At 39.4% G+C, this 22,326-nt stretch overlaps 1 protein-coding gene across 6 annotated transcripts in view; it reads left to right on the forward strand.

Annotated features, from left to right (window-relative positions):
* ppp2r5cb (protein phosphatase 2, regulatory subunit B', gamma b) overlaps window positions 1-22,326 on the forward strand; it is a 53,682-nt gene that overhangs the window by 16,189 nt on the left and 15,167 nt on the right. For 5 of the 6 annotated variants that reach the window (XR_005992842.1, XR_005992843.1, XM_041805240.1 and 2 more), the window contains exon 4: window positions 16,118-16,317. Coding sequence is in view for 4 of the 6 variants with exons in the window: in XM_041805240.1 (XP_041661174.1) it covers window positions 16,118-16,317 (200 nt within the window). In the remaining 2 variants the exon portion in view is untranslated. Of the gene's footprint in view, window positions 1-6,853; window positions 7,034-16,117; window positions 16,318-22,326 lie in introns of those variants that run through there. The other variant, XM_041805243.1, reaches the window with a different exon arrangement.

Consider the following 22,326-nt stretch of genomic DNA (forward strand, 5'->3'; position numbering starts at 1 on the left):
CATCCTAAATAAAATGAAGGATGTAGTGGACCAGCAGCTGAGAGACCAACAAGCCGGATTTAGGAAGGATTGCTCATGTGTTGACTAGATTGCCACTTTTCGTATCATTATAGAGCAGTCACTTGAGTGGAATTCCTCACTGTTCGTCAACTTTGTTGACTACGAAAAAGCTTTTGACAGTGTACATAGAGAGACCACCTGGAAGCTACTGAGACACCACAGAGTTCCTATCAAGCTAGTGAACATCATTAAAAACAGCTATACAGGCTTGTCCTATAGAGTAACAGAATGGCCAGCTTACAAACCCGTTTGAGATAAAGACCGGAGTCAGACAGGGTTGTCTACTGTCCCCAGTCCTATTTCTACTTGTTATTGACTGGATAATTATATTGTAATTTTAATCACAATTGCACACTATTCTCACAAATGGTTCATCACTAGTTTGAACGTAAGTTCTTACTTATAATGGAGTTCACACCCTACTTTTAAGGTGTTGCACCATCTAAGACCGTTTCAGCGTGGGCTAAAGTTGAAACGCAAATGTTACACCAACTTCCTAAAAGGTGTATAGTCCTCAGTGAAATGCGGTAGTTTTGTTTTAGCTTTTGGATAACTTGGAAGATGAAATGAAGTTGGAGATTTTACTGGCTGTGTGGTGTCCACAGTTTGTTTTCTGTGGTCCGTTACATTCCTCAGAAATGTAAGATGACTTTCTTGGAACTTGCACTTTTGCTTTCCAGGAGCTGGATGATTTCTGCCTGAGGTTGAATTATCTCATGTTACTGAATAGTTCACCAATCATTGTCACTGTTTTCTCACATCAGCTGTAGGTTTGGGTTTGGATATGCTGTTTGTCATATAATGTCAGCAGATGTTTTTTCAGCCATTGGTTATAAACAATCAGAAACAAAAAGCAGCTCATTAACAATTACTGCATTAAGAAAAGCATCTTACTGATTGGCCAAATGAAGGGAAAAGGCCACATCCATGGCAATGTTTTAGTTAGCTTGGACTTGAAGTTTATGTCCATACCTTACATTGCTTTGGTGTAACATAACACTGACACAACTTAAGTTACAACTTTACTATTTCTAACATAAGGGATGCACAATATTGTTGGCATGATAACAGTATTGGCAAGATATTAACTCAAAAGTTAAATATCAGTATGGGCAGTTATGATGCTTCAGCTGACATTAACAGCCAATATATCAGCTGTACATTTCAGAAGTATGTATTTTAGCCTTAAATATCAGCAAAATGTACAACTGTACCATCAGGTGTAGGTGGTTTCTTAGGGTGCCACACACTGATCGAGGCAAGAGAAACCAACAGCCACAACAACAAAGCAACAACCACACGGTCTACTTTCCAGCTCATTTCTAAGTTCTAATTGACATAGCCTATCTGAACAAGACATTTGGTTTTCTTTATAACAAAAAAGCTATGCTAATATTGGTAGGGATGGGGGTCAGAAAAAATCAATTTCATAAGCTAAAGTTAGAGTGCAAGGTATCAAATATTGGATAATTGCTTGTATGTAGTGACCACAATTTGCAAACAACCCTCTGCACACTGTGTAAATTGACAGCACTGTTTCTTATTGGCTCACAGCAGCTTTTTGTTAAAAACATGACTGAAGATCTGAAGTGTTTTTTTAAACTTTTACTTTTTATAATTTTGTCCAAAAATTGAAGATGGCATGGTTTTAGAGCACATGGTATAAAACAGTAGCTCTGATGCTGCTCCCAAAAGTCATGATTCAAGGCCTTAATAGTGAAGATATAGTGAACTGTGATATGCATGTCAAGGCTTTGTGCGGTTGTCTTTCACAGGATTGTTTCCTTCAGATACTTCACTGTGGAGGTTTCAACCTTTCTGAGTTACAACATACCTGTTGTTCATTACACGTAGATACACTTGGTAATGCAGTTTCACATTAAAAGCAATGTCTCCACTTCTTTACTGAGCTAAACACAGACACCATGCCTCAGGAGAGTCTGGTTTGTATCCAGAAGCTTAGCTAGATTCCATGTTAGGATTTATGCAGGGTTCATTGCTCATTAACTCATTGCTCATTAGCTTGCAGCCAAATTATCTTCAGAGGCTTCCTCTTCCTAAAAATTGATTTTGAAGCAAGTGAAAAAACTGAATTAAGCAGTTTATTTTGAAAATAGACATGCTCAAACCCTCTGTGAAAGCTGTGAGTGAGTAGCAGCTAATTTAAACTTCTTGTTTACTTGTGTACTCTTTTTGATTAAAATATATGAAGTCATGGTGACTCGGGACTTAGACATAAGTCAGCTGGAAGTGTTGCTGTCTATTATTAAAGAAATTTTGTTGGAGTAAGGTGTGGAGTTAATGGAAAAACAAACCAAGCTTTAAGCTTTTAATTAAGCAGCTTCTGGATATTTGATGGACAAAATTCAGAGTCAGGCAGTTCGTACAAATCAGCTTAGATTAACCTCTTTTGCTTAAATGAAGACTGTATTCTTGTTAAAAATACCAGGTAAATGTGAATGGATCAAGGCTACCACTCAAACTGTCTTTTATCACTGGAAGCTGCTTAAGGGGAAAATTAAGTCCTGCTAGTGTTGAAAAAGTGTCTGCTGTGATTAGTCTGTTTCACCAAAGCCATTTTAGCAGTAAGTGCTCATTACTGAGGACAATGACATTGAAGCTCAGCAGACCAGGAAATAAACCACTCAGCCGTGTATTTTAGGCCAACTTGCTGCTGTCAATGACGGATTTAAAGACAGCTCTGATAAAATGAGTCAGGCACACTGTCCATCTCTTCCATGACGAGACTCCTAATGCCTCAGTAGTTCATTCTCTCTGCCCGGCAAGGAATAGCACAAACACAGCAAAGAGCTCAAGGCTGATGATCGATGAGCTGGAGGAGTGGGGGGAGCATGTGTAACAAGTGGGTGTGCTGAGCGTTGTCCTGGTCTGAAGAATAGATGCACTGATGGAAGACTGCCCCATGACTAGAGAACAGAGTGATAAAGAGCCCTTTATATGCTCAGACTGGACCCTGCTGATAAAATGCCCCACTGTTGTATACATTAGGATCAGCCAGACTTCATGCTGGAGTTCTGCCTCACTGTTAGATTGTGCTTTTCGCTTGATCATTGTACTCAGTGTGTATTAAGTTACGTTTTTTTGACAGTCATTGTTTGGACATTGCTGACAAACACTAGAGTCAAGCAGCATGAAAATAACACAGACATGAGAAATCAAGTCAATGGCTGAGTCTGAAACCAAGCACTAACATACTGTCTACTACTCCAACAGTGCATACTGCCCACACTAAAAATGCTGTCAGTACAATACTTGCACACGTCCTTTCAATATCACACAGGTTCATCATGGAATGACATAGCGCGAGGCTAGTACGCATGTGAGGGATGGGATAGAATTTAAAAACATTATACTCATGGTCATAGAGCTCCTTAACTGTTTGAATTATAATTGACCACATATAAATTATATTACAATAGCATGTTGTACACTGTAAACTACAGGCCTACTTTTATTTGTATACTACTTGTTGGGTGCTATAAGAGCTCCACCATTGGGTAGGCTGAGGAGCAGCAGTGTGTTGTGGGAGGGTTGAGTATGACAGATGACCTGATTTATCATACTGGGAGCAACTATATACTACATAGTTAATGCAACATTATTCAAAGAAAAATAGAAAAAATTACTAAGGATAACAAAACAAAATGTGATGTTCACATGCAAACACCACAAAAATCCAAGCAAATCAAAATTCCAAAGCTAAGGGTTTAGGCTTTAACAAGTTTTAAAAGTTTTGATAGTTTTTAAAAGACCAGCAAACAGTGCATTTTTGTGCTTAAATTGTGTTGACAGAGCAGGTCTTTGACCCAATAATATACACGCTGGTTTGTTTGTGAAACTTTCCAAAATTCCTAAACTGTATTTTACTTTATTTTATGAAAGCAAATAATAATTTATGGTTTAACTGTCTTTGTTTAACTGTCAGGATGCATATCTTTAACACTATCTGTGTTAGTTAGTATAACTTACATGCCAAAAAAAGAAATGGGTGAGATACATTAACTAGCATGTCATGGTGACAATAGTAACTATTACATAATGCACTCTCACCTGTAATTATTCATTAGATGCCTCTTTTGTAACGATATGATGCCAAACAGTGCAGCAAATGGTACATTTTGAATTTGGAAAATGGAAAAAAACACCCACTCTAGTGCATTTGCATGGTGTTTGCATGCTCATGGTATGCTCATTCAGGGATACAAAGGTGTTTGGTGTAATCATAGTTCCTGTGTATATGAGTGTGTGTATCTATGACTCCAATCTATAGTTAATTTAAGTGCCTGTTACTGACTGCATCGTTGTAGCTTTGCTCTTTTCCTGTACAACTTTATGGTGCAGGGTTTTGTCGCCCATGCCGCTAAGACAGACAGACAGTGCTGCTCATATGCACATCCTGTTGCTCACATTGAGACTTCCTGCCTTCCTGTTCCTCTGTCGCATACACCTGGGCTCAGGCTGTGGTCCTGGAGAGCCATCTGTCATGCAAGAGCTCACAAACAGACACACAAAGATGTGCATAACAAGGGTTTTTTTTCTGATGAGACATTTCTTTTGTTGTGCAAAGCTTGGAATATATATGGCAAGTGTTTCCTTTAGGTCTTGCAGTTGAAGCAGAATCATGTCTGAAGGGGCCTAAAGTTGTGTATGTTTCATGTTTGTGGGCAATCTGTGTAATTTTAGTAATAAAATGTAGTATTTTAACTTGCTGTTGGTTGTATTAAAGTTTGTTGCCATGTCAGTAGCTGCTAACTTTTTTAAACAGCAATGGCTTATTTGAAAGTTTTCAGTCTGGTTTAGGGCCAACCACATTGCAGAGACAACTTTACTCAAAATCATGAATGACTTGCTTTTGGCTGTGTTGATGCTGTAAAATTGTTGATTTTAGTGTTTTCTGCTGCATTTGACACTGTTGACCACTTGATTTTATTATGTCTTAAACTCTTAAGTTGCTATTTGTGGTTCAGCTTTAATTGTTTTTTTACTCTTTTTTTACAAGGAGGTCTTTCAGCTTTGTCATTGGAAACTGACAGTCTTCAAGTTTAAATTTATTGTATGGGGTGCCTCAAGGGCCATGGGTCCACTGCTGTTTTTTGTTTATATGCTGCATTTGGGACACCTGGTCTGCAGACATTATTAATTACCATTTCTATGCCAGACCACATTTCTTCACTCATAAATTCTATCACTGGATGGCCCCAACTTTTAACAGCTATATATGAATTAAACAGAAATTAGCAGTATCGGTCCAGGCTCTGCAAATGCCTATGTAACCTTGTACTCTGGTTCTTTAGAGTCAAACATTTCCCACAGTTGCAAAATTCTGAGTGATTTTCTATAATCATCTCAATCTCGATTCAGTTGTACAGTCATGTTTTTATCAGCTAAGGAGACATTCAAAAGCTAGTCACATCATGCTTCCCGTAATCACCTTGAAACAATAAAACATGCCTTCATTTCCTCCTGACTAGATTACTGTAATACTTGGTTCTCTTGCCTGTCACAGCAAAGTCAGCATAAAATGGAGCCTTGTGTTAGTTCATGCAGGACGCAATAGTCATACACCCAGCTGTGAACTGCTGACAGCCAGCTGATCCTAATAATCACTCCCCAGCTCCCAAAGCCAATCACAGCTTTTTCAACACTGCATCATATTTAAATATGATGTCACTAATCTCTGCTTGCATTAATGCTGATGCACTACGCTGCTGCTGCTGGCAAAGCTTAACCTCCTCCACCCCAGCCTCCTCCTTTGTTGCATAAAGCTTGTTGCATCCTCATTCAGATTCTTCTATATATATTGTATTCAATATGCAATGTCATAAATGTGTCTATCTAGATGGGGGTTCCTAGCCATGCACTCCATGGAAAGACAAAGCATGCTGCTTGACTAACCCAGGGTGCATCTTTTGTGCAGAGCCTTCTCTGCCAAGTAAAAACTGTGCATCCATTTTGCAAAAAATTGGTTAAATGTATGACAAGAGTGTTCCTGACTGAACTACATCTTGTCTAAAATACAAAAGCCAGACTCCTCACCAAAACAAGAAAGAGAGACCGTATAACTCCTATTTTAGCCTGATCCCCTCTCTACTTAAGAGCCTGGTGGAACCCTGAGGTCCTCAACAAAGGGCCTGCTAACTGTTTCAGCGTCCAGGCTGAGGACCAAGGAAGACTAGGCCTTTTCAGCCAGTGCCCCACATCTCTGGGAAAGTCTACTTTAGGAGGTCAGACTATGCAGTTCCCTATCCTTTTAAATCTCTCTTAAAATCACATTTTATAAGTGCGCTGTCACTGGTCAACTGGTTTTAACTGAGTTTTAATTCATTCTAATTAACATACATACATTTTAGTGTATGTCCGTTTTTATGCTGTGGAGCACATGGCAATTCTGTTTTAAAAGGAGCTATAATTCTTATTTGTTAGGCTAATGAATTAAAAATAGTCTGATGCATATTTCTCATTTTATGTATTGCCTTCTACATGTTGGATATATGTGTATTTTTGTGTTTTTGGTATCATCTTGGCTTTAACCAGAGGAAGATCTGTAGTTTGCGCTTTAAAACTCTTGACAGATGTGACTGCTCTAGCTCCAATCACAGCAACAGCCCCTCCCTTTTCCCCTCAGCCCACCAGCCAATCCCTTCCCTCATGTTTATTTATTCCGACAGCCCGGCCCATGTGATTGCAGCCAGCCAACCACGCAGCTGCACTGAGCTATGACATCACTAACTAGCTGGTTCCCTCCAGCAGCAGGGGAGCTTCATTTTCTGCTCCGAGTGTTCGTGCTAAAATGGAGGCTGGCTGCTTGCCGTAGCCCGGGCTGCCCTCTCCTCCCCTGTCTCCTGCCTCCGCTCTCTGATGTTGGCATGTACTAGAGCTACCAGCGGGATGGTTCTGGATGCACCGAGCTCTAATGGGCCTTTCCAGCCTGTAGCCCTCATGCATTTTAGAGGTGAGAACAGGATATCTGCCTCCTCTGCTCAGCTGTGTTTGTGTTTCAAGGGGAGATGGGCAAGAATGTAGTTGTCACTTAGCAACTAAACCTGCTACTTTAGATTCTGCAGGAGAAAATGATCATGTTAGGTGACTTTTCTTGAAGTTGCATCAAGAGACTGAAATCTTTTCCCCCCCTGTGTAGGTGGCAGGAGTATCTTTAGAAGAGGAAGTGGGGGTTTGTGTTTGTATATCAACGAGGAAGGGTTTTGCCAAGACATTGCATAGCCCAGCTTCAGCCAGAGAGGGAGGGCCAGAGAGTGAGAGGAGTGCTACTTTTCATTCTCCCATCCCCCCATCAAGACTGCTGATGTCATAGGAAGTGAGGTCAAAGCTTGTTGTTAGTGTGTGCATCTGTATTGTATTGTGTATGGATGTGGAGTCAGCTGACAGCCATGCAGGTTGAAATGCTCTGCATGTTGCTGCTGGTTAGTTACCCTCTAACCACACAAGATCAAAAAGCACATGTTTGTGTGCAAACTGCTGCAAGTGTGAAGCACAGGGAACAGGAAGCTACTCCTGATGGAAGTTAGATTGCTTCTGAAGAAATGTTTTAATGTTACAATATCAAAGTAATGTTAGTGCATGCACTGCCTTCCTCTGTAGATGCTGCTCTAACTTTTTGTTGCACAAACATGCCAGTTTTAGTGGTAGATTATTGCATTTGTGCAAAAATGATTAAGTGAACGTGATAAAGTCAGCTATAACCCAAAACTGCCTCGTGAGTAAAAAAGTATTAGTGTAGTTTATGTAGTAAAGTGGGATAAAGTTTGCCTGTAATTTTTTAACACTAAAACACTTACCAGCGTCGAGTGCAAAAGACTTTTATTGCTGTGATATTGTAACTAGGGATGTTCCTTTTTGAAACTTTTCCCATCTCACTACTGAAAGTGCTGTTTACCCAACTAGTCAAAAGTCAAGTAATGTTTGCAGTGCTAGCACCACTGGCTTTCAATCCTCTTTGCAGGTTAACATTCACATTCCTATGCTGAATATTGTCATACAATACTTTGGCTATAAATGAGTATAACCTGACAAAGGCTCTGAACCTGTGGTTCTCAACTGGTGAGTCTAGACCCAAAAGTGAGTCACGGAGCCCTTCCAGTGGGCTGCCAATGTGTGACTGGAAAAATAGCTGCTGCAAAAAGTTTAAAATGTAAGGAGGTGCACAAGGTGGACACACATTTAGACTTTTTATTTTAATCAGTTTTCCTGTGACAATGAGTATTTCAGTCATTTTCTCAAGATTGCAACTGACTTATGCCCTTTCTTGGATAACAAAGCTGGTTTCCCCAACCTCACGGGGTTGTTTGAAAAATTAACAAAATTCTGATACTACCTCGGGAAAAGGGAATACAAATAAAATGCATGCATACCCTGCTGTAATTGTGCTTTTTCAAGATACGTTTTATCCTGCCTCTTTGTTTTATTGTATGTTTTACATCAAAGAGCAACATTTTTCATTAAATTAATTTGAAGGTTTTTTTACATACGGGTTGCGATTTCTCACAAGGTGGTGGTGCTGGGTCCTGATGCTTGACCACTTAAGAACCACTGCTCTGGACAGCTCTATGCCCACTCTGTAGATCAAAGTAATGCTTAACTGTGTTGTTTCTGCAAGATGCTGTCAGTGCTATCATTTCTATCAGTTCAGAGTTTTTTTCATCAGGTTATGTAGCACTTGGCCAGCAAGTAGTCAGTAAGAAAAGCTACAGGGGCAACTAGAGGCAGACAGCTGAGTTACAGTTGAGTGTTTAAGTGGGATTGTGGGCATGAACGGATTAAGAAAAAAAAATTCAAAACAAGCAGGTGTACATTATACTCTTTCTTGTATTATTTACAATGACTCAAGGTTAATCCTCAATGAGAAAAGCTCTGATCAACACGTAGCAACGTTACTGTGGAAAAGAACCTGAAGGAGAACCAGACTCATATTGAACCGCAAATGACCAAAGCTGTGTTGAGGATGTAAAGAGATGGGATTGCATGAGATAGCAATGGTATAGCACACAGCCACCTGCCCTTTCAGGCCCGTGAGCATAATAACAGACTATGAACAAAGTGTTTGCTCCTGGAGTCAGTTTATTAATCATATATCAATTATAAATCCCCTGTAAATATATCATAAGACCATTTCCCTGCATGCACACAGGAGCCTTTAGATGAGTAAAGGTTATTTGCACGTCCTTGCAGAGAGGCCTGTGTGTGAAGTCGGCAGTTTCACAGCATGCCCCTTAATATTTTAGCTGGGTTCAGAAACCCTAGTGCTGTTGTGTAACTGGAGCTGGTGGAGCTCATGGCACTGATGTGCAGATGATTTTAGGTGCGTATAGGCGGCTTATATGTCATCTAAGGGCTGTGTAGTTGAAGCTAGAATTACTTGTTACTTATGTAGATAGCACATTTAGCTCAAAGTACAGGACACTTTTAAATTGTGTTCTTTTGCATGTTTTTGTGTCTCTTTTTATGCAGGGTATCCGCGGGGTCTTGAAAAGTATTAAAAGGTGATAAATCAATTTTGGGAAAATTAAGACCCTTAAAAAGTATTAAAAAGTCTTATCACGACTTTATAAAGTCTTAAATTTTGAAAGTATTTTTTCTGAATTAGCTGTCCAAGAGTTTGAGTCCCCAAAACATCATAAAAGTGTGTGAATTTATTCATTTTTATTAAAAACAAAGATGAACAGTTACATAAAAAAACTAGGCTATTGTGGGTGCATTCGTAAATTGTCTCTGAGAGTGCCAAAGCGAGCTATATCACTGATGTAAATGGTTACAGCTTGAAGTGGCGGTGAGGTATTAAAAAATATTGAGAAGGTCTTGAAAAAGTCTTAAAAAGATATTAAAATTAACTTCAAGCTTCCTGCATATACCCTGTTATGAGAAATCTAAAGCCATTTTATTGCACTTAAAATGTAATGCATTGCCTATTAAAGTCAAAAGTACTGAAGAGAAAACCTTTTTTCTTGTTCCTAGAGAAGTAGGAGGGACACTGAAGGTTGTAGCAAGTTTGCCCTAGAAGTTTCATATTGCCTTGTGGCACCATTTAAAATTAAAGCTGGCCTCGCTGGTCGCAGCCAAAGCTCATGGGTGAATCAAACTGCCAGGTGTTTGTTCTCTAGTGGAGTTTATCAGACCCTGTTTGTAGCTAATAGATTGCATAGATGGAGGAAAGTATTATGATGTTACTGTAAGGCTATACACAGAGTTGTCACTGTTCTGCAGTGTTTCTGAATATAGACATAAAATGTTTTGTAATCAGTTGGCTTGACTCCCTGTTCTGAGGTACTGTACTACACAAGCAAGCCCTAAAGGCATGCACTCAAAGGACAAGCTGTACTACGCCTGAGCCACCACCTCAGGGCACCCAAGTTAGAAAGATATTTTCTGACTGCTTTCGCTTGAAAGGCATGAAATAAAGTACAACTTTGAGGAGCAGTATGTAGGCTGACGTTTTTGAGTCGCACACAGGTAGCTGCTGTTCACATTACACATTGAATACCTGCAGTGCTGGTGTGACTCAGAAACGTGGAGGTGTAGGGAAAGTCCTTGTTGGTGCTGACAGTCCTCAGCCTGTGTGGGAGTGCACAAGCTCCTCTCACTATCCAATTCTAAGTATTTCTTAGAATTGACTTGTTCCACCAGTACAAAATGATTACATCTTTACTTTTATCAGCTCTGTGTCTGTACCAGTGCCCCCACTGTCTGTCCTTGGCAGACAGTGCTGCAAATCACCTTTTTCAGATAATGTTATTGATTCCACTGTCTTTTCCTTGCACACACAGCTGTCAGATAAGTTAATGTCACCTGCAACTTTTGTAAACATCTGCTCAATGTAGAGTATGCTTAGTAAGTGGTCTGAAAAGACGACGTATTGTGTTGTTCAAAAGGGGCTTGGCTTTGGTATTGTCATCGAGCTCAAGGTACAGTTCTTATCATGATACAGCAGTCATGACAGAGTTTCTGTTGTAATACTTGGCAGTTTTCAACAAACTCTAATGCATGCTATGTTGTTAGGTCAGAAATCCAATTAAGGATTTCCATTCCAAATGATCAGAACATATTTTTCTCACAAAACCAGAATTTTAAACTTCAGGACAAAACTAATAATAATTAAACAATGTAAATGCCCGTCTTAACCATGACAACAAAAATGTAATGCCCGTTTTGGACCGAGTGCGTGTTTGCTGCATTATGGCTGCAGTGTATGTCCACTCCGGTGGCACTGTCATGGTTTTCATATCAGGTGTGTGTGCTGCTTGTTGACTGTCTCCCTGCAGACACAGCCCTGTCATTCTTCATAAGTTTTACTTCAATAGATCCCCCTGCAATTGACTTAATTCACGATGTAGATGATCCCAGCTGTGAAAAATTCAGCATAAAAGCTTTCCGTATGAATAATTTTAACCTCAGACATGCTTCACAGGGCTTTTACTTTGAAAAGCACTAACTGGAAGTGTGTCTAGACTGTGTTTGTTTTCCCTGTGACATATTATGCTGATGTAGACAAAAATCCCCATCAACAGTTAAAGTGAGAAAACAATTCCATTAGACCTTTGAATTTCAGCTTAAGGCCTTTCTCAGGGTTGTCAAGAAACACTACAAACTAGGATTATCCATTTTTTTAGTATCTTCAAACCTTCCCCTACCGGGGTATACTGTATCCCTACGTGATATGGCCTAAAAGTCATATCACAGTTTTTTTTATTGCCCTTCACAGTAACGGTATTATATAACATCAAGCTGCTATTGATTATACCATATTTCCTAATGGGAACATTCACAATAGAAGCACTCAAGACATGATAACAGCAACATACATTTATTAAGTAGCATGTTTATCATGAATTTATCATCGCTTCTTGGACTCAGCATGAAATTACATTAAGCAAGTCACAAGTTTTAACACATCTTAAAACTTTTATTTAAGCTGAATCAGTGCGGCCCTGGGTTAAAAAAAACCCAGGATGACCTAGCTTGTGATACGTTCTGCAAAGCGAATGCATTCACTATGTTGCAGTTGTTACAGACATCAAACTTGGAGAGGAAAATAATCGCGGGTTTTACCTGTTTACTTTTTTGGAAATTAATTACTGTTGACTGGACTCGGATTGCGCAGCTTTCCATCACCTTTGCTACGCTAGCAGTAGCATCAGTTATGCCTCACGAGGGCACAACAACTATCTGCATCTGAGTGTTTGGACCTCTGATTGAAATATGATTTTGAGTATAAGTGGAATAAGTGAAGTTAAATGCAGAAAGCATCCCCTTCTGTTTCAAGTGAGTATAGCGACACAAAATGTGCTGAATCACTTCAGATCTCCCTTTATTTGTACTAGTTTTTAGCCAATTCAAGATATACATCCCTACTTGCAAGTGTTAGCTAAGTGCCATTAAACAACCATGACAAAGCGTAGGAAGCCGACACAACAAAAAACACAAAGATGAAAAGTTGTTTCCCATAGTTAGAGCAGTGGAGCAGGGAGGCATGCTGGCCTCTTCTCCCTCTCCTCATCTCTGCACTGTTTTTCAAAAGCCTCTGGATGTGGAATTAGAGAGTGTTGAAGACATTATTGATGCTGATACATTTTAAAGGCTAGGCATGGGCCTGTTGAAGTGGAGAACACTAGCTATTATGGATATTTTGCCCCACCTCTTTCATAACTTTTTATCCATTTATTTTTGTAGGTAAAATTGTGAGTACCTGTTTAGACAGAGTTACTTTGGGATTTACTAACATTGAAAAAATGTTTAGTTTTGGCCCACTCTTTCGCAGTCGTATCTATTTTCCTACTTTGTTGAATCTTTATTTTAACAGCTACATCTCTGTGTTGTAGAAAGTGTTGACTGGTTGGTGTTGGGTGCTCTCCAGTTGTCATTATCCACTCTGTACATGGTGTTTGTGGCTGACACGTCTCTTGACCACAGCTGATTGGATTAGCAAATCAGCAGCATATGATCCCAGTGTAACAGCAGCAGCAGCAGCAGCCTGCATGCATCTTTGATTAGCAGTGGTCACCCTGAGGTCCAAAGTCCTGTCTGTGCCTGTGGTTACCATGGAAATGTGCTGTACACACAGAGATTGTTAATGGAGAGACTAAACTGACTCATAAATCACAGCCTGTGACGAGCAAATGAACACTGTTCTTATAGGCTGGTCATATGGTGTGATAATTTATGTTGGATGAATGAATAACCACTTTTAATCCATTATGGGCTAAATGATTTTCTGGGCATGTTTAAGATTGATTTTTTATAAAAACTCACTCAGAGCATTATATATTAAAAGATTATCATATTTGATATCGATCCAATCTTATCTTTTCAAAAATCCATAAGCCATGAACAGCTGACCTAGATATACAGTATGCTGTCTGAACGCTCTTTTCTAATCCTTGCAGTGGTTACATGTAGCCTCAGAATAGCTCTTTTCCCTGTTTTTAAAGAAACACTTGGCCTTAAGCACCGTATGTGTCTGACACATTTTCTGTGTACAAGCTGGGAAAGCCCTTTGGGTCCTTTGGGAGCACACTTGCATTGGTGCCAAAGTGCAGAACAAAACTCCTCGCTGATTCTGTATTTAGCTCCTGAGCTCAGAGCTTCTGGCACAGCCACAGAGGATTCAGAGGGTTGCCTAAAGTCTTGTTATATTTAGGCTGTTCCAACTACCATTTTATTCTTACATTATTAATACCTCTTTCACTTTATTTTACATCATGTTTAGATGCTAGCTTGATTATTGCATATTATGTTGAGTTAGAGTGTTGTGCATAATCACTGATTAATGTGAAGCAGCTACTGTTATAGTGATAATGCTCATTTCACTGGCAAAGAATGAATGACAGCTGACTCTGACAGCGACTAAAAAGACGTTTAATGATTTTTAAATTGCTATTTAGTAATAATACATAGACAGATGTGGCTCAGTAATCCCGGAGGCGGATTTTGAGCCTCTGCATCATTGATGCTGCAGTGACACTGTCAGTGAAAGGTTAAATTATTGATTCATGAAGTCTATAAATGAAGTCACCACTTAAACTCTGCAGTAGCAAGCTGGGGCTGTACTCAACCAGAATAATATTTGGTTTAAATAGTCACCGAATTCAAGACATGGAAAAGATAAGGAAAGAATGTCCATGTTTTTGGCAAGGATTTACATGGCAGCAAACCAATAATCGTAAGAATACAGTTCAATACAGCTTAAGCACAGTGTAGATTTCTTCATTGCTTTTGAATCCTCTAAAGTGCTACAGCATTATACATGCAGTGATTGTGAAAATTAGGGCTGTTACTGTTGTCCAACTTCCAGTGCACTCCACACTCTAGTAGTTCGTCAGTGTATCAAGATCATTTGAGTCGGGTAAAGAGACTTGCGTTCTCAGTGTGGAGTTTTTCCATCTGTGAGTTGGTAGGGCAATGTAGATTATGGCTGAGCACCATGGTCAATGAAATTGATGGGGAACCCTGTACATACAAAGAGGGATTTGGGTCCTTAGATGAATGAATAAAGTGGGGAAGCACTGACGATTACAATGAGTTGTACCATTCTGTTCACAGAAGGTGCCAAACAATGGGTCTGGGTCTGAAATAAAGAATTTGATTGAATGGGTGCTTGTCTGGAGGCAGGAACCTTTTAACTCCGTGTTGTCTGTGTTTTTAGCTGTTAGCCTGAGATAGGGCTCCGTAGTTGTGGAGAAGTGGATCACATTTGTCCGCTGCTGGGCCGTCTTCTCTCTGACATGTAGGGCTCTGGCAGGGAGTTTTTAGCAAATTGTTCGCGCTCAGACAAATCACGTATTCTGAGTAGAGCGTCTTTATGAGATTTTAAAATCCTGGCTTTTCAACAACACTGGGCTCATGTCTTTAGCGACATGGTGTGTTACTGCCGCCGTTATTTCGGCATTTTTTAACAAATTCCGCGCAAGTTCAACCTCTTCTTTTCAAAGTTGAACCACTGCAGATGACAGACCTGGCGCTGTTTCTCCACAGGTAGCTCTCTGCTAACTCGCCACGCTGCTCTGTTTGCCTTCCTCTCCCCTGCTTCTCTCTCTTCCGCTGATAAAAAAACGCACATGTGCATAGGAGAGTTTCCTGGATGGGCGGGGGATGGACTCTCTGCTGTGAGAGATTTGTTCAGGGACAATGGGAGAAGCGAAACTCCAGCGAGAAATGCACGCTGGCGGCTCAAAACTTCCACATAACTTATACTCGATGTTCGTGATATAGTCGTTTTATATATTGTGTGTGGCAAAAGTCACGCTACATTGAGTATACTCGATATATCGCCCAGCCCTACTGTAAAGTGGATGATCAAGTGTGCTGTTACCCCAAGGTAGCTGTTGTTGCTGGTTGATGTCCAGTGGTCTCTCATCAGTGTAATAAATGTAGCTCAGGCCAGCTGCTCCACTTTAGTTGCCTTTTAAGCTTTCATACAGTTCACAGATTCTTGTGACAGTGGTTCTCGTAAGTGATTCAGGCCTGCTGGACTGCGCCGGTGTAGCTTGGTAGTATGGCTTGATCCCGCGTTGTTGTTAGCGCCTTTGCCAACATTACCGAAGATGCGTTTTGCCTGGAGGTGGTACCTCAGACTCGTGCTTCGGTGTAAAGACAGTTTATCACCGCAGTATGTACACACAACTTTTGTTTTATCCAGACCTCAATAAGGCAGCTTTTGAAATTAAAAAATGCAGTGAAACAGACCTTGGTCTGTCTCCTCACTCATCACTGCTGGCTGCGTTTGACCCACCTATAACCTGTTCTCCCCAGGGATGTAAACATCCGTGCAGGAGGACTACTGGAGGAAGTTGTCATCATATGATTAAATTGCATTATTATTTTTTAACACCTTTAGCTCTAAGATTAACAGGCCTAATTTTTTTTTTCTCTCCATAATTGTTTAGTTTTGAAACCTTCCTTTTTTATAGTGATTGACATACTTTCTTATTAAAAACGTGTTTATTTGTTTCCTGCTGTGGATGTAATCTCCAAAATGTTGACTGGTTCTCCTGTTTATTCCAACCGTCTTTCCTTGTTCATCTTGCAGATGTTCCCCCAGCGGAGCAGGAGAAGCTTTTCATCCAGAAGTTGCGGCAGTGCTGCGTCCTCTTCGATTTTGTCTCAGACCCACTGAGCGATCTAAAATGGAAGGAGGTGAAACGGGCGGCGCTGAGCGAGATGGTGGAGTACATCACCCACAACAGGAACGTCATCACAGAACCCATCTACCCAGAGGTGGTTCACATGGTCAGTATTTATTCAGATTGCATTACAAACTCCAATTGTTCAGTGATGTTTCATATATACAAGGTCGATAAACAAAGGAAATTATCCGTAAACTAGAATGGCCGTCAGACCCAGCAGCGCCACCAAGGAACTCACGCTCCCATTGATTACTATGGTGTTCAAAATTCGAAGTGCGAGAAAAACCAAATGCGTGCGCGGATCATCACCAAAATCTAATCAATTCTTCCCTGTCACTATCCCAATATTCCCTGAAAGTTTGGTGAAGATCCAATTTTCTGTTCTCGAGTTATCTTGTACACATACAAACAAACAAAGAAACGAACAAAGATATGGAACCCTTTATATAACCCCCTGCTGATTTCATTGGCCTGGGTAAAAAGTCAAATTAATTGAGTTTTGAAGAGGTAAGGTAAAACATGTACATCTCCAATAGAGGTATACACACCTTCAGCAAAGCCTAGCACTCTGCTTACATTTTGCATTAATAATACATTTTGGACATTCAGGTGACAGATGACTTGTATTTTAGTATGTTCATCCATATCATACACGATATATAGACGTCCTGATACCAGTACTTGTTTTCCTAACTGTTATACAATCAACAGTCTATACACCCATAAATAATACCCAAGACTGCCTTACAGTGGATTGGTATCCCTGAATGTGGTATGCAGTGAAGTTGCTTGCAATGCAAATAAATGGAGGCAAATTAGCCACATGGCCTCTTTAACAGCTTTTCTCCATCATTTTGTGGTAAAAGTGCTCTTAAAAGACACAGTAGGTTATTATTTAGCACATAAATCCTGTTGGGTACTTATTAAATTGAGGCCAAGTTATAAGGGAATCTTGATGTGTTGACCCTTAATTCCCATCACTCCTAGTGAGTAGTAAGGTTGGATGGACATCAGTCATGACATTCTTTTGTTTTCTAGTGAGGATCAACCGATATTGGGTTTTCAGGGGTGAAACCAAGACTGATTATTAGTGGATCATGAGACCAATAACAGATATTTGGAGCCAATATGTATTTATCATAAAACACAAAAATAAAAAGAAATAAAAACATCATGTTGTACAAGATGTTCTTAATGTGGTAAAAGTCAAATTTCAAGATAAAAAAAAACAAACAAACAAAAGAAACAATTTAGGCTAAGGTCTGTCAGCATAGGAAAACAAAAAGTGTTGCCATATGCACACTGTGTCATTGGTACCCAGGCTTAAGTGTCAGATTGCTAAGTCTTATATGACGATCAGATTGTGTTGTGCAGGACTTTTACTGAGACTGTAGAGAGGGAAAATAAAGCTGTAGGGGAAGACACATTTTGCAGAAACAAAAGTAGTGGAATTTTTGATTCAGTGATTTTTAGGGGTGGGAGAAAAAAATCAATACAGTGTAGTATCGCGATATTTTGTCTGGCTATATATCGTATCATGTCGTTCACCAAATATAGTTTTTTTTATTCATTGCTAATGGAAAAATATGTTTGTCCTGTGAGGTTGACAGAGTGATGGTCATACAGCAGGACAAAGTTGGTACAACAAACATGGCAGCACCAGAGGAAGGACATTAGGAATGCAAGCAGGGCACAAAAGAGATGGACATGACACATGAGGTTTGCAAGAAGTGCTACAAGAAAATAAAATACTGTGGAAATACGAAAAACATGAGGGCAAGACTAATGCTAAATCAGCTAAATAGTTGAAAAAATGGTATAGATTGCAGTATATCGCAGTATATTGTATCCCAATACCCACTGTATTGCAAAATGTTTAAAATTGCAATAATATCAAATTGTGACCCAAGTATCGTGATAATATCATATCGTGGGGCCACTAGTGATTCCCACCCCTAATAATTTTACTGATTCAGTAAAATTAATCCCTGATACCAATAATTGGCCACCTGTCAAACATCGGCTTCAATCATCAGCCAGGCCTATAATCAGTCGAGCCCTATTTACTAATGGAATACAGAAGATCACGTCTGACGACAGGAGGCCTTTAATACATGCTAGTAAATGTTGCGTTTACACCACCAATCCAGTCAAAATTAAGGCAGCCCAGACCACCTTTGTATGTAGTCTGATCTCAGATATTGAGCAGTTTTCAGTACACACTGAGATGTGTCCAGCATTAATGATTACCACTTGGCATCTCAATGGATGAATCAGGTGTAGATCTCTGTTGATGCTTTGTCTAAACGGGTATTAAAGTAGGTTTATGTCAGACAATGGGGTTGACATATTTCTGTCCTTAAAAACATGACCTCTTCGGTTCTAACATTCTGCTTTTGGGCAGGTGATCTAGATAAGCAAGTATTTACTGTTATTTTTTTTCTCTTTAAATTGAGATTCTCCGCCAAAGGTTTAGGCATTCTCTGTTTAGGCTTTACTTTGTCCTGTTATTTAACTCATGCATTTAGTAATAGAGGCTTTATTGTATTGAAGTATGCCTTTTGGGCACAGTCCAGTACAGCAATGCAGAATAGGGATACACAAGTCATCATGCAGATTTTGTCATGGGATCGTATGATGAAATTCCATAAAAAATATAACGTAAAATATATAGGTGTAACAGAAATGTTACTAATTTATGGTAACTTAAACTAAGTCCTCAGTTTGATATTATTAAGTTGTCATGTCTACTTTATGGAGTATAATTGTCTTTATTGTCTGTTAAATTTGATTAGATGTTCTGGTGTATAAACCTCCATTGTATGTATACTTGATGCATATGACACTGGAGAACCATCAGACTCAGCAGACTGTGGCTATTGTCTTTGTATGCATTTGTTTCTGTGTAAGAATCTACTGTGTTTAAAAGGTAGACCAAGATAGGGCTTTATTTTGCACCACGAGAAAAGAATGTGCTGTGGTTTCTACTGCAAGCAATACTTATAGTTCCTATTTATTCTTTCATCGCTGGTTACTTTACTGAGTCACGGGAACTTTAATGAGTTACATAACAAACACCACTGACCCTAGTTTGAACCCAGAGATGCGTGTCATCTAACCCTACTTTCACTTTTATCTTTAAAATCCTCATGAAGCATTATTAATTAAGCGATCAGCATGTTTTTCCAGATAGATTGTGTATAGTGTTGATTTAGTTATGTAAGTAGTTAGTTTTTTGCATCACTGAACTTTACTGTACATTTATCAGCATTGTGTTCCTCAAAGTTGCAGCCTGTATGTGTCCACCGTTGCCAGGTTTGCTTTCCCAAGCCAAATTAAAACCCTTTGATGTCAATCAAAGGCCTGCCTCAATGCCACATGGTAAACTGCAGATGATCAAGGTGCAAATTTACCCTCATCCCCCTCATCCAGGTTTTATTTGATCAGTGCAGCAGAAAATGCAACAGAGCCGTCAAATCAGCATGAAAATATACTCTTATTCCTTGCAGCCTTTTTCCCCTGCCCCCTTAAAGACAAAGACGCTTTGAAGTCCACTGTAGCTTTCATCATCAAAGCATGGAGATCGACACGACAAACTCCTTTAGAGCCTAAAGTGTGTATTCTTATGATAAGACTGTACTTATTGTTTTCTCCCGTAAGCCCTTGTTTATTTGGGATATGTTTGATACAGGACAGTGTTGATGGTGAGAAACTAAGTTTTGATGACTTCCTGATGGGTTGAAGAAGGAAAATGAATTGATTGCCAAATTTTGGATTGGTACGGCCAGTGAGAGAAGGAATATTCAACAAGTTTTAAAAGTTGCATTTCCTTGAGTGTCCACATACACAAGTCATGTTAAAATGCTGATTTCTACAGCACAAATACATGTTAACAGCCTAGTTCAGAAAACTATTTTGGTCAGAATAATTGATGCTTTTATATGTACACGCTGTGCTGCTATGAAAAGTTAAAGAACTTTTGAACCAAATATCATAGCCACTTTATTTCCTCTGGAAACTCTCCGTTCTGCCATTCCAGTGATGCTATCCATACTTTCATAGCCCTTACAGAGGCTTTTCTTGCATGCCTTGAACTTGGGGGCCTTCTGGGGTCTTGAAAGATTAAATCCACCCAAGTTACTTCATCATTTCATCCATTGATTTGTTGATTGTTTCTGCTGCTCACGGCTAGTGCTTCTGACATATTGTCTATTTATTTTATGTCCCACACCAAATTGTGATGAGCTGTGACATCCAATTGCAGGCTGGTATGTCATCACATCAAACTGTATCAAACTGTGTATCTTTACACTTAAACATGCAGGAGACTGTCTGAATATGGAGAGAAAGAGAGACAGAAAGCCTATGATGTGGGTGGCATTGTTGACAGGAACTGCTTTTCAATAATGGCACACATAGCCAGAAAACACAGGTTAAATAACTTTTTGTAAATATGTCAGTATTTGAAGATTTTTTTTGTCACAGAATGACTATTTTTTCACTTTTTGGTCCCCACGAGATGGAAGAACAAGTCTGTGCTAAAAAAAAAAAGTCTTAGTCGTTGTTAAATGTGTCTCACACATAAAAGTCTCTGAGTTTTAATATCTGTTTATTTTTTTTCCTTTGTCCCACAACTTTTTTAAAAATTCAAGTGACATTACTGAAGCACATATATATTCTTTAAGCCCAGGGTTAAAGTTTTAAAAGTATTGAAAGACAGTAAGTCAAGGAAAGACAAAATGGTTGCAAAAGAGCTTAGGGCTCAGAGCATTAACAGTATCTGCCAATATCAGCTTTTTATTGCTTTTTTTTTAAACATCGGCCATCACCAAAAGATGTGGATGTCAAACGATGTCAGTAGGATTGTTTATGTGTTTCATATCAATTTGATGAAATTTAGCACACATAGCAGCTGATTTAGAGAAGAGATTTATTATTGGCTAGTAGGCTTGGGCTCTATCCACTTTTTAACACCGTCGTACCCTCCCCAAGTTTTACCGGGGTATATGGTATTACCCACTTCTTTGTCTTTTTAGAGGTTTATCTAAAGCTAGTCTGAGACTGTGTTCTCAATATGGCAGACACTGTGTATTGGACTCAGAAGCCCCCTACAGTAACCAGATGACTGATACCACTCTAGCTCCAGCCAATATTTTCCACAGTTTATGGAAAAATCCTAATATTTCCCATGTAACATTTTAACCGGAGATTTTGATCATCAGTTGATTCAATGTTAACTAAGTTTTACAAACTGTGTTTTTCATTGACTTGGGTCATGTTTTGAGAAATTAGCAGAGTACTGGAGATCTTTTGTTGGTCAAGTTTTGGTGAGAAGCTCAGTTGTTTCTCAAAAGCACAAAAAATGCAAAGGCTAATAATAAAGTGCCATAGTTATGGTAGTTTTACCTTTGTTTTTGTTGTGCGATCTGCACTGTAATATTAACGTATCAGTAGTTCATTTTATAGCATGGCAAAGATGTAGCAGAGAGGCTTTTTTTATGTATTATTGTTTAAAAAGTGACTGATTTTGCAAAACTTTCTTCAGATTTTAAACACTCTGTCTGATGAATATCTGACTCTCCCATCATGTTTTATTAAGCTGTAAGATCTGTGTTGGAAGCAATTGTTTAATTATTGGTTGTCCAGAAGACAGAAATAGTTGATCTTCAGTAAAGTCTGTAAAAAGCGTCTGTTTTTCACTCAGGTGACATAGTAAAAAGGTGATTATATGACAGTAATCTGCATTTACTGTAGCTGAGTTGTTTTGCTCAGTGAGCATCCTTTGTGATTTATAAAAATGGTCCAGGATCGTGGCTCGTAGCTTGTTGCTTGTGGGGCTGTGTAGCTGTATTCCCCGCTCCTATAGGTTCAAAAACAGTGCTGCTGGGATCCTGATCAGGCTGAGGAAACATGAACACAACACACCTATCCTGCAGACTCTTCACTGACTTCCCTTCCATCTCAGAACCACATATAAAATCTCCTAACTGACCAATGCAGCCACAGAAACGCCCCTGCCTACCTCAAGGAACTCCTCACCCCTCAAACCTCCAAAAGACACCCCCATCCCCCCAGGACAAAGCTCTTCAGTCTCTTCAGCTTACCACCATTT

Source organism: Cheilinus undulatus, linkage group 14, assembly GCF_018320785.1.
Source record: "Cheilinus undulatus linkage group 14, ASM1832078v1, whole genome shotgun sequence".
In the NCBI taxonomy this organism is placed as follows: domain Eukaryota; kingdom Metazoa; phylum Chordata; class Actinopteri; order Labriformes; family Labridae; genus Cheilinus; species Cheilinus undulatus.